Source organism: Hylobates moloch, unplaced genomic scaffold (assembly GCF_009828535.3).
Source record: "Hylobates moloch isolate HMO894 unplaced genomic scaffold, HMol_V3 SCAFFOLD_1, whole genome shotgun sequence".
NCBI classification, from domain to species: domain Eukaryota; kingdom Metazoa; phylum Chordata; class Mammalia; order Primates; family Hylobatidae; genus Hylobates; species Hylobates moloch.
In genome coordinates, this window is record NW_026652276.1 from 145,960,061 (window position 1) to 145,973,541 (window position 13,481).

The 13,481-nt window shown below is 37.8% G+C and overlaps 1 protein-coding gene and 1 pseudogene across 9 annotated transcripts in view; both read right to left on the minus strand.

Moving 5' to 3' along the window:
• KLHL7 (kelch like family member 7) overlaps positions 1-13,481 on the minus strand; it is a 72,318-nt gene that overhangs the window by 43,111 nt on the left and 15,726 nt on the right. For 6 of the 9 annotated variants that reach the window (XM_058446486.1, XM_058446492.1, XM_058446508.1 and 3 more), the window contains 4 exons: positions 11,148-11,250; positions 10,240-10,333; positions 9,847-9,971; positions 9,237-9,275 (listed from right to left, as the gene is read on the minus strand). In XM_058446486.1, the coding sequence (XP_058302469.1) occupies positions 9,237-9,275; positions 9,847-9,971; positions 10,240-10,333; positions 11,148-11,250 (361 nt within the window). Of the gene's footprint in view, positions 1-8,985; positions 9,276-9,846; positions 9,972-10,239; positions 10,334-11,147; positions 11,251-13,481 lie in introns of those variants that run through there. The other 3 variants (XM_032759409.2, XM_032759419.2, XM_032759437.2) reach the window with 2 other exon arrangements.
• Positions 5,221-5,997, minus strand: LOC116809406 (GTP:AMP phosphotransferase AK3, mitochondrial-like; annotated as a pseudogene).

Sequence of the window (13,481 nt, forward strand, 5' to 3'; positions counted from 1 at the left end):
ACTACAACTGATACTGCAGAAATTCAAAGGATCATTAATGGTTACTATGAGCAACTATTAATATATGCCTATAAATTGGAAAATTTAGAAGAAATGAACAAATTTCTAGATACATACAACCTACCAAGATTGAATCAGGAAGTAATACAAAATGTGAACATATCAATAACAAGTAATGACAATGAAGCTATAATAAAAAGTCTCCCAGTAAAAAAAGCCTGGGACTTGATGGCTTCATTGATTAATCCTACCAAATATTTAAAGAGGAACTAATACCAATCCTACTCAAACTATTCCAAAAAAACAGAGGAGGGGGGAATACTTCCAAACTCATTTGATGAGGCCAGCATTACCCTAATACCAAAACCAGACGAAGACACATAAAAAAACAGAAAACTACAGGCACCAATATCTCTAATGAACATTGATGCAAAAATCCTCAACAAAATATTAGCAAACCAAATTCAACAACACATTAAAAATATAATTCATCATGACCAAGTGGGATTTATCCCTGGAATGCAAATGATGGTTCAGCATACACGAATCAATCAATGTGATACAGCATATCAACAAAATGAAGGATAAAAACCATATGAAAATTTCAGTCAATGCTGAAAAAGCATTTGAAAAAATTCAACATCCTTTCATAATAAAAACCCTAAAACAACTGGGGATAGAAGGAACATACCTCAACATAATAAAAGCCATATACAACAGACCCATAGCTAGTATGATACTGAATGGGGAAAAACTGAAAGCCTGTCCTCTAAGATCTGGAACACAACCAGGATGCTCACTTTCACCACTGTTACTCAATATAGTACTGGAAGTCCTAGCTAGAGCAATCAGACAAGAGAATGATATGAGGGGCAGCCAAACCGGAAAGGAAGAAATAAAATTATCCTTGTTTGCAGACAATATGATCTTATATTTGGAGAAACTAAAAGACTCCACAAGAAAACTATTAGAATGAGGCCGGACGCAGTGGCTCACGCTTGTAATCCCAGCACTTTGGGAGGCCGAGGCGGGCGGATCACGAGGTCAGGAGATCGAGACCACGGTGAAACTCTGTCTCTACTAAAAATATAAAAAATTAGCCGAGCATGGTGGCGGGCGCCTGTAGTCCCAGCTACTCGGAGAGGCTGAGGCAGGAGAATGGCGTGAACCTGGGAGGCGGAGCTTGCAGTGAGCCGAGATTGCGCCACTGCACTCCAGCCTGGGTGACAGAGCGAGACTCCGTCTCAAAAAAAAAAAGAAAACTATTAGAATGGATAAATTCAGTAAAGTTGCAGGATACAAAATCAACATACAAAAATTAGTAGCATTACTATACACCAACAGTGAACAATGTGAAAAAGAAATAAGAGGGCTGGGCGTGGTGGCTCATGCCTGTAATCCCAGCACTTTGGGAGGCTGAGGCAGGTGGATCACCTGAGGTCAGGAGTTTGAGAACAGCCTGGCCAACACGGCAAAAACCAGTTTCTACTAAAAATACAAAAAAATTAGTCAGGTGTGGTGGCATGCACCTGTAGTCCCAGCTACTCGAGAGGCTGAGGTGGGAGAATCGCTTGAACCCAAGAGGTGGAGACTGAGTGAGCCAAGGTCACACCACTGCATTCCAGCTTGGGTGACAGAGTGAGACTCTGTCTCAAAAATAAATAAATAAATAAATAAAATAAATAAAATAAAATAAGTAGCCCCATTTACAATAACCACACATACAATTAAATAACTAGGAATTAACCAGAGAAGTGAAAGATCTCTATAATGAAAACTATAAAACACTGATAAAAGAAATTGAAGAAGACACCAAAAAGTGGGAAAATATTCCACGTTTATGGATTGGAAGATCAATATTGCTAAAATGTCCATACTTCCCATAGCAATCTACAGATTCAATGTAATCCCTATCAAAATACCAATGACATTCTTCACAGAAGTAGAAAAAACAATCCTAAAATTTATATGGAACCACAAAAGACCCAGAATAGCCAAAGCTACCCTAAGCAAAAAGAATGAAACTGGAGAAATCACATTACCCAACTTCAAATTATACTACAGAGCTATAGTAATTGAAACAGCATGTACTGGCATAAAAACAGACACATAGACCAATGGAACAGAATAGAGGACCCAGAAACAAATCAACACACCTACAGTGAACTCATTTTCAACAAAGGTGCCAAGAATACACACTGAGGAAAAGACAGGTCTCTTCAATAAGTGGTGCTGGGAAAACTGGATATCCATAGGCAGAAGAATGAAATTAGACCCCTATCTCTCATCATATGCAAAAATCAAATCAAAATGGATTAAAGACTTAAATCTAAGACCTCAAACTATGAAACAACAAGAAAACACTGGGGGGAAATCCCCAGGACATTGGTCTGGGGAAAGATTTCTTGAGCAATACCCCACAAGAACAGGCAACCAAAATAAAGATGGACAAATGGAGTCACATCAAGTTAAAAAGCTTCTGCACAGTAAAGGATACAATCAACAAAATGAAGAGACAACCTATAGAATGGGAGAAAATCTCTGCAAACTACTTATCTGACAAAGGATTAATAACCAGAATATATAAGGAGCTCTATAGGAAAAAAATCTAATAGTCAATGAAAAAATGGGCAAAAGATTTGAATAGATATTTCTCAAAGACATACAAATGGCAAACAGACTTATGAAAAGGTATTCAACATCCTTGATCATCAGAGAAATGCAAATCAAAACTATAATGAGATATCATCTCACCCCAGTTAAAATGGCTTATATCCAAAAGATAGTTAATAACAAATGCTGGCAAGGATGTGGAGAAAAGGGAACCCTCGTACGCTGTTGGTGGAAATGTAAATTAGTACAACCATTATGGAGAATAGCTTGGAGGTTTCTCAAAAAACTAAAAATTGAGCTAACATGTGATCTAGCAATCCCACTTCTGGGTATATACCCAAAAGAAAGGAAATCAGTATATCAAAGAGACATCTGCATCCTTATGTTTGCTGCAGCACTGTCTACAATAGCTAAGATTTGGAAGCAACGTAAGTGTCCATCAACAGATGAATGGGTAAAGAAACTGTGGTATATATATACACAATGGAGTACTACTCAGCCATAAAAAAGAATGAGATCTAGTCATTTGCAACAGCATAGATGGAACCAGAGATAATTATGTTAAGTGAAATAAGCCAGGCACAGAAAGACAAACATCACATATTCTCATTTATTTGTGGGATCTAAAAATCAAAACAGTTGAACTCATGGACATAGAGAGTAGAAAGATGGTTACCAGAGGCCTGGAATGGTAGTTGGGAGATTGAGGGGAGGATTAACGAGTACCAAAAAAAAAAAAAGAATAAATAAGACCTATTATTTGATAGCACAACAGGGTGACTATAGTCAATACTTAATTGTACACTTTAAAATAAGAGTGTAATTGGATTGTTTGTTACTCAAAGGATAAATCCTTGAGGGGATGGATACCCCATTCTCCATGATGTGCTTATTTCACATTGCATGCCTGTATCAAAACATTTTATATACCCCATAAATATACCAACTATGCACCCACAAAAATAAAAACAAATAGGTATTAAGGCAAGTTTTATAAAGAATGCAATATCTACTATAATCCTCTTTAAAGCCTTGATTCATTTTCAAAGATCAACAATAATTTTTTTTCAATCAAAAGAAAAGGAAAGTAAGTTTTTTTCCACCAAAATACACAAGAACCATTTGTTGGCATTTTTATTTCAAGTTCCTGGGAAACAAGGGCCAAATTTTCAAAGGCAGTTAATAACAGCTGTACAAGGGCTTGTTTCATTTGATTTAGCATCAAGTAAATGTAAATATGCCATGGGAGACAGTCGAGTTTTATCTCCACCTCTCATATTGGCCCACTTCTCCTACCAACTCACAGTACATAAGCATGCATCCTTGTTGCTCCACTAAGGAATCTAAAATGATTCGGATTTTTAAATGGTTGCTCAGATGACACTCACTAGCAGAATTCTTTCCCCTTAAGATAGGGTGGCAGCGAACACTACTAGGTATCAATGTCATCAGGAATAAATAACTCTTTCAGGAAAGTCACTTTCCTGATCCCTGTTAACCATTATGTAAATTCTTTTTGTTGCTATAACCTGTTTACTACTTGTGTTTGTTATGCAAAGGGAATACTCCCCAGACATGCCTGATCTATTATTTCTATTTCGTAACAACAAAATATGTTCACTTTACATAGTGCCATAGGTTTACTCTTAATCTTTTTTCTTTCTTTTTCTTGGTACCAGATGTTGTTATTTATCAAGGCAGATCATATGTTTGGATCAAAAAGAGAAACTGGCAAGTAGATCTTAAAACATACATTTCTGAACCTGAGTAACAGATGAAAAAGTGAGTCTTTAAATTACAGTTTCCAATGAAAATTCATTCAACTGTGCTGCGAGAACTTATCCAAGAACTTAAAATGTCAATTTCTGACATAAATCTTATCCCTCAGCACACATGTATTTTCAAAAGAAAACAAGTCATCTTAAAGTAATATATTCCCATATGCTAATTGATAATTGTATAGCAAATTGAAAATTCTGAGTAAACCTAAGGTATGTTTAACAACAAAATAAATATAGCATATATGGCTAGCTTATAAATTTCTTAGTGTAAAGGCAGCAGTGAATTTGCATGTTGCAACAGATCTGTAAATCCAGTTGCTGTTTTTCTGGAATTTTATAGATATGATGTCTCACAAAACCATGTTCCACAGGGCTAGAAATATCTCTGTGCAAAAACTTATGAGACATTTTCCCCAAATGACATGTAACTTTTAAAAACTTTTCCAGAAAAATATGAAAATTTTATCAACCACTTACTCTTACTGAAGAAAAAAGACTACTAATTGCTCTTTTAATTTTGCTCTAACAGATGTTTTAAAAGTTTAGACACCGATGATGTTTTTGAATTGCACACTGCTAGAAGATAACTGGATAAAACACATTAGATGATTTCAAAAGATGAATCAGTACCTGATTAATTTGGCACATCATTAGTATCCAGAATAAAATCTGTAGAAATAATATAATTTTCAAAGAATTTATACATGCATACATTCTTATACATGCATACATTCTTATTTATACATGCTCCATTCTTAGGAAAAGGAGCCTCTAAATCCAAGGACAAGGAGGTTCTGCTCCTCTTACTAGTTATAATCATTTCTCCTCATGGAGTAACTGGGGCTTTCTGATTTTGTGGAACTTTAGTTTGTAGGAAAGCATAAACATGACGTTAAATCTTGTTGGTTTCTGCTCTGGAGAGTGTTTCCAACATCCCTTTTTTTTCTGGTAAAGTTCTGGGACTGGCTCCATAAGTCTTCACTCTCTTGATAACTGTGTCTCTGGTCTATCATTCTCAGGCCGAATGAGAAGCTTCCCAGTCAGATCAGCAATGCCCACAGTTTGGGGAGGGTTGAATTCAATGTAGTTGACTCGGCCACTGGCCAGATGAACAGCAAGCAGTGAAGTGTTGTTTAAATGACCTCCAAAGGCACATACAAGTTAATCATTGTGTCTATCCGATAAGCTCATCTAGGGCTTCTGCCTATGGCAGTGTCCTTGGAAAACCAGCTATATTAGGTGAGATTTTTCAGTTCATGATGGGCCAGCCAAGTTGTAACACCATTTGGGATGAGTTTCCCTTGGTCAAGAAAAGCCTTGGCTAACATACCAATTTATGTGCCCTGTAGCATGTTGTCCTGGAGCAGTCCCTGCTGGAGAGGTGCCTCAGCTTGAAGTGTTTGGTGATGTACAACAACACAGTGCCCTTGCCTAAGCCCAGGGCTGGGGCCCCCATGATCACTGCATGCAGTAGCTGTGGAGATGCCCCTGCAACCACGGACAGAGGCCCAGGCCATGCCAACTGTAGGGCTTTGGTCTGATCTGTGCACTCACCTGATCCACAGCCAAGGTCCCAGATGGCAGAAAGCACTTTTATTTTTTTTTGTTCAAGTTAACCAGTGCTTTCCTTTTCCTCTATAAAATGTGCTGGCTTGGAAACAACTCATTCACCCATCGGTAAATGGATAAACACATTTTGGTATATCCATGCAATGGAATATTACTCAGCCATAAAAAGAAATGAAGTACTGATAAATGCTACAATATGGATGAACCCTAAAAACACTGTGCTCAAAGAGGCCAGACACAAAGGGTCACCTTTGGTATGATTCAATTTATATGAAACACTCAGAATAGGCAAATTTATAGGGGCAGAAAGCAGATTCATGGTTGCCAGGGCTGCCGGAGGAAGAATGGGGAGTGACTGCTAATGGGTGTGGGAGTTTCTTTTGGGACCTGCTAGCTGTAGGGTCACTTTTTTTTTACTGTGGTAAAATACACATAAAGCTTACCGTGACATTTACTACATTCACAATGTTGTACCACAGTCACCACTATCTAGTTCCAGAATATTTTTATCACCCCAAATGTAAGCTCTCTTTTGATCTTTGAAGGTGAAAAATATCACTAGAATATATCTGAGGGAGGAATATCTTAGTTCATTGATCAGGTTTAATACTCAGTATAACTTAGAGCAAAAGTTAAAGTTTTTTTTTTTTTTAAACCCAAAGAAGTCATGGTCTTATTTGATTATTGCTTTCTCCATCTGTTCCTTCTGGAACTCCTACCTCACACTGCAGTTCCTGTATCTTCCTTCCCTTTATCTTCTCACTAGTGACTTCCTTTGCATGTTTGTTTCGTATCATGAGGCAACTTCCCGTTTGATCTTCTTCGGTTTGATTTTTAAGAGTATCCATTCTATTTTTCAATTCAATTGAATGTCAAAAAACTGTAAAACCATATTTTTACATATCGTATTTTTAAGTTCACTTTTTTTTTTTCTTGAGGCAGAGTCTCACTCTGTAGTCCAGGCTAGAGTGCAGTGGCGCAATCTCGGCTCACTCACTGCAACCTCCGCCTCCCAGTTCAAGCGATTTTCCCGCCTCAGCCTCCGGAGTAGCTTGGACTGCAGGCGGGCACAACCATGCCCGGTTAATTTGTTCCCTTCTATTTCTTACATTAAATTTGCCTTACAAGAGCCATTCATTTTGGCTGTTTAGTTTGGTTTTCTGTTCCTCAAAGTACTGGGTTTCTTTTTTTTTTTTTTTTTCCGAGACAGGGTCTCACTGTCTCATGCAGCCGGAGTGCAGTGGCACGATCTCGGCTCACTGCAACCTCCGCCTCCCGGTTCAAATGATTTTCCCGCCTCAGCCTCCGGAGTAGCTGGGACTACAGGTGTGTGCCACCACGCCTGCGCTCCGCTAATTTTTGTATTTTTTTGGTAGAGATGGGGTTTCACCATGTTGGCCAGGCTGGTACTGGGTTTAATTTTTTACATGATCTTTGCCGGATTCCATCAGCTGCCACCGGTTCCTTTAGCATTTGTGGAAGCCCGATTGTTGGACCCTTTCTGGGCAGCAGAGAATTGACAGGTGGTAAAAACTAAGATAGGAATTCTCCAATCAGCTGACATTGAGAGCCATGCTCAGGGCTAAACAGAAAGCAAGCAGAAGCCGTTTCCCTAGTTATTGGGCTATGGCACCTGGCTCACCTGGCTGGGCCACTGTCTTTGCCACAAGCTTAGCCAGGAATCAGGCTACTTTCTAGGTTGCTGGGCTGTCCTTCCTCCCAGCTTTGTGAACAATAAGGACAGAAGGTATCCAGAAGCAAAACTGCTAAATGGTCTCCTCAGAAGCCCAAAGCCTAAGATGTGCTTAGCACAGACTCACTCCAGGTTCCACACTATGCTTTGCACCACCACATCTACTACCTACCTATATTTCAGCCATTCTTCTTTGTAGTTGAATCACCCCAGGAGGAAATTTAGAGTGCTAGGGAGTTATAGAAACATACATAAGCCATCATCTTCCAAAAACTTAGTTAAGGTAATTCCCCTTTTATAGTACATTGTCTGAAGATAATTATTTATATAATGGAAGTTTAAATCTTATGAATATAAATCTTATTGACGAGTGAAGCCCCAACTATGGCCCAGAGAGATGGAAGGACTCATGCCAGAGTGTCTCTGCTGTACAGGTAGGATTAGAGATTGGCCTTTTATTTCCTAACATAGGGATCGTTTCAATATGTAGACCCATGGCTACCTTTTAAAAATTCCATCAGTATATTCACCTGCATAGCTATTTCTCTTCCTGCTCCATCTAGTCCAATTCCTTTTCTGGATATTAGGCTAAGTCTCATTTTTATTCCCTTCACCTGACTTTTACTCCCTCCTGAAATTTATTCTGCTTCTTTCCACCTGCCTTCCAAGATCTCTCTCTCTGTGCGCACAGTGAGGGGGTATGAGCACAAGGAGTACTAAAGTGTCCGGAATGAGGAAAGCCTACAAAAATTAGGGACAGAGGAGGCTTGCCAAAATTCTGAAGCATCTCCAGGAGCCCTTTGCATCAGTCTTTGCGTTCTTGTCATTAGCACCCCTCTTCTTTTCTCCTGGGTCAAATATCTTAGCACTGACTGGATTCTTTGACCCCTCTTTATACTTTCCTTCATTCTACTTTTCTTTCCTCCCTGCTTTCCTAGCACTCCTATCCCAGGGCTTTTCCCTTTCTTTAAAGCCTCTGAATCACAACAAGGGTAGGAAAATGGAATTAGAGTAGTCCCCTTATCCATGGTTTTGCTTCCTGTGGTTCAAAAACATTAAATGGAAAATTCCAGAAATAAACAATTCATATGTTTGAAATTGTGTGCTGTTCTGAGTTGTGTGATGAAATCTCACATCATCCTGCTCCATCCTGCCTGGGACAGAAATCATCCCTTTGACCAGCATATCCATGCTGTATAACCTACCTGCCTGTCTGTCACTTAAGAAACCATCCTGGTTATGAAGTGGACTAGTATTGCAGTGCTCTGTTCAAGTAACCCTTATTTTACTTAATAATGGCCCCAAAATATAAGAGTAGTGATGCTAGCATATTGTTAAAGTTGTTCTATTTTATTATTATTGTTGTTAATCTTTTACTGTCTAATTTAGAAATTAAACTTCATCATAGGCATGTATGTATCATAAAAAACACAGTATATATAGGATTCAGTACTATCTGCAGTTTCAGGCATTCACTGGGGGTCTTGGAACGTATCCTGCAGATAAGGGTGGGCTACTGCACAAACATCTGGACGTTCATTCATGTGCCACTAAGGATCATCACACAGTGAAAAGCATACCACACTCTGGAAGGCTCTGATCAACTTTTTCTGCTTCTCCTATCACAAAATAGAAAATACTTTATTAATAGCTTCAAAATGGCTATAGCAGTCCCTCAGTTAGTATATTAACTTATAGACTAAGGTTATGTTTTTTAGTATAAAACAGCATTTTGACAATGTGGGGAGGCAGCAAGGTGTAGTAGTTAAGAATTATATTACTTGAGTTCCAATCCCAGCTCCTTCATATACTAGCTATGTGACCTCAGGCAAGTTACCTAACTATAAGTTGCCTCATCTGTGATAGACCTTAGCATATCATAAGTGCTTAAATAAAAGGAAACATTCATAATCATGTCACTGTCATGCAATCCTTATTCCTTGTCCTAGATCCATGAAAAACCATTATGTGTTTTAGAAAATGTTGATATAATATTTAATAAGCTTGCTGCTGCCCAGATTAATATGCATCTCTCTAAGCCCCTCTTAAATTTTATTACTAGAAAATGTTCTAGTGAACAATGTCTTTAAGGTTAAATGAGGATACTTAAAATCAGCCTGTTTAAAAAATTAAATTACAAATTGAGGATAAAACAAAATAAACCCACAACAGGAATCTGATATTTCTTACCAAGACAATTTGAAGCATCAACTTGTTCTTTCAAAAAATCAACACACATTTTCTTCACAGGTTCAATCTGATATTGGTTTGCTGCATCCAACAAAGACTGAACATTGTTGCTATTCACGGAAATTCTGCAAATTTAAGTTACAGGGAATATTAGTTACCCATGATTTTTTATTATCTAAATGTTACTGTGGAATGTATCCTAATAGCCCCTGAAATTAAACACAAAATTAAACTTTCAGTCCTTGAATTAGTATGGCATAGGATACTCAAACTCTTTCATCCTTGTGGTTTTTCATTCTGAAGAATTTATAGTGCAACCATTTGTTACAACAATGCTTTGCCATGGTAGATACCAACATGACTTCTCTAAAATAAAAATAATCCTTAACTCACCTAGCAGTATAAGCAAATTCCACCAGTTGTTCAATAATATCAGGTTCAGCATCTTTGAGTTCTACTTCAAAGGACTTTGATTCAAGCATGTTAGCTAAAATGAAGAGAAGAAACATAAATGGCATCTGTACTACCACAAGTTTGACTGAGGAACCACGGCATTCCAGGCCATGTTAAATATAGAGAAAAATAACAGGACAGTTCTCTCTGGAAGAAAACACCCCAGCAAGCCCAACATTCCTATAGTAAATGTAAATTAATTCTCCACACAAGATGTGCCTTAAATTAAGCTGAGAAAAGAGTGAATTAGTGTACTACTTTTTTTTTTAAAGACCATATTAACAGAAACATAAAACTAGATTTTGTTTTTTTCCCAAGCTCATAAAATAGTACTTAGTAGAGGAAGTAGGACTTGGACCCAGTTCTGAACACTAAATCCAGGGTTCTTTCTAGCACAATATGCTACAGCTATTTTTTTTTTTTTAAGTTTAACTTGCCGGCTAAAATATAATGAAATTTATCTGCTTCTTTGTCTTTCCACCTAAGGTTAAAAATAAAACCCTGGGCTTTTTTTTTTTTTTTTTTTTTTTTTTTTTTGAGACAGAGTCTCACTCTGGCGCCCAGGTTGGAGTGCAGTGGCGCGATCTCGGCTCACTGCAACCTCCACCTCAACCCTGGGCTTTTAAGTAGAAGCTGTACCTCCATCAGTAAAGGCATCAGGCCTTTAGGTCTAATGAAAGGACATTTTTTCCTTTGGTTATCAGACGACTACTTTTTCAATCTCTTCACTGTTCTGTGGCCTTAAGTTCTTAACTGCTTTAAAAATTAGAAAAATGACATATTCTCTTTTAGATTTTACTTCATTCTCATAGAAGAAATAATGGCATGTTTTACCTTAAGATACTTACTTGTGAACATTAAGTTAAAAAAATGACTGGCTGCAGCAAGAACAACACGATGAGCAGGTATCTTTCTTTCCTGGACCATGAGGATCACGTCACACAACGTTTTCTAATCAAAGGAAAAATATATAAAATAAAAAGAGGCTCACTAGCCTGGCTTGGCAATACATATTAAAAAGGTGCTTGCCAAATGCTTTATCTCTATTTTCTATTTAAAGCCAATCTTTTTCCAGCACCGAATTTCTTTTGAAGACATATTTAGGAAGGACTTACAGAGTTGCTGCCATGTAGTATAAAAATTTTGCACTGAGTTTTCCAAGAGTCAAGAGGAAAGAAAAAGTTCCTCATAATCAGAAACAAACAAGTCTACTAACCCTTCAGAGAAGTCTTTTTTTTTTTTTTCCTGACACAGATTCTAAGACATTTCTCATGGTAAGCTTTTCTGGGGGAAATTCAATGATATTATGGCAGTGCCCCTGACATCCTGACAGTTTTTCAAACACAGCAATTAGTTTTTATATGATTTATTTTCCATTATTTATCCTTGATGAAATTGAGAACATACACTGCATTTCCTAAGAAAGTAGCATTCACAGATCTAACTTGAAACAGAAACAGCTCAGAATACAGAGGAGATGAACTAAATGTCCTTTCAGCAATCTTTTCTTAAATAACACTTCTCTCAAATGCACTTCTGATAGAAGCTGGATAGCAGCCAGTTTTAAATTCTGATTTCTGACCAAAGTCAAAATAGTATCACCATAAGCTGCTTAAAGAAGGCAGCTCTGAGTAAATAATTAAAATGTGGGGAAAACAGAATAAAAAAATTTAAGGCTTACTAGAACACTTATAAATGAATATCAAGAAAAATAAATGTCCTTTTTGCCAAATAAAATCTTAATTTCTTAACGAAGTTAAAGACAAAATATAGAGGTTAGGCTTACAGAAAACTTGGTGTATACAATGTGTTAAACACTGTCCTAGGCACTGGGAATATGAGGCAAATAGTATATTCAGAGTAAAAAAATATCGCTTACAAATCTAAGATTGGCTTCATGGCTCAAAGGATTTGCATTTTGCAAATTTTAAGTATTTTACTAAAACTGTTAATATAGTTTCTGATAGATAAATCTCCGTTATTTCTTATTGTATTATTTTGTGAAGATAAATCAAAATAAAATAATAATGTTTAGAATGAGAGAGAAAATAAGCCTCAAATAGGCTAGGAAATGAACAAAATTTCACTTTTACAGCTTATTTGAAGATTTTCAAATAAGGCCTAGTACTGACTATTGCAGGTTTATAACTAAAGCTATTTTTATTCTCATAGTGTCCTGAATTTTTAAATTTTATTTCATTTGGGGAGGGGGTACAGAGGCAGATCTTTCAGGTGATTTTGCTACATACTACACCAAAAAATATCAAGTAGCAGAACCAAGTTAACTATTTGGTTACCACCAAAAAACAAGTGATCAAGTTGCCTTGGAGGTCAAAGGAGGGAGAGAAGGAGAGGGAGAAAGGGGTGGGGAGTGAAGAATAAAGATGATAAAGCATCAAGCAAATCAGATTATATCAGATTATGGGGAGAAATCTATGGCTAGTGATGGAACTTCCATGAAACATAGGGCTAAACCAAAATACAGCAAAAACATCTCCAAGGCATACTCAACAACAGAGTTTATAAGTAGAATGACTTTACAGGCACTGAAGGAGGTTGAAGAAATGTAGATCTGGCCGGGCGCGGTGGCTCAAGCCTGTAATCCTAGCACTTTGGCAGGCCGAGGTGGGCGGATCACGAGGTCAGGAGTTTGAGACCATCCTGGCCAACATAGTGAAACCCTGTCTCTACTAAAAGTACAAAAAATTTAGCAGGGCGTGGTGGGGGGCGCCTGTAGTCCCAGCTACTCCGGAGGCTGAGGCAGGAGAATGGCTGAACCCGGGAGGCGGAGCTTGCAGTGAGCCGAGATGGTGCCACTGCACTCCAGCCTGGGTGACAGAGCCAGACTCTGTCTCAAAAAAAAAAAAAAAAAACTAAAAAAAAAAAAAAAAAAAAAAAGAAATGTAGATCTTTGTACAGCAACTGAGTTTTAGTCTAAGATTAATGTCCAGCTGGATATTAATGGTTGGAGGGGTGAGGAAAATAAGTCGGAAGAGTCTTTTGTATCCAAATGGTACATTTATTTGCCTGTACTACAATAGACTGATAATTTCCAATAAGAGATGGGACTGCTGGGTGCGGAGGCTCACGCCTGTAATCCCAGCATCTTGGGAGGCTGAGGCGGGCGGATCACGAGGTCAGAGATCGAGACCACCCTGGCTAACACGGTGAAACCTTGCCTC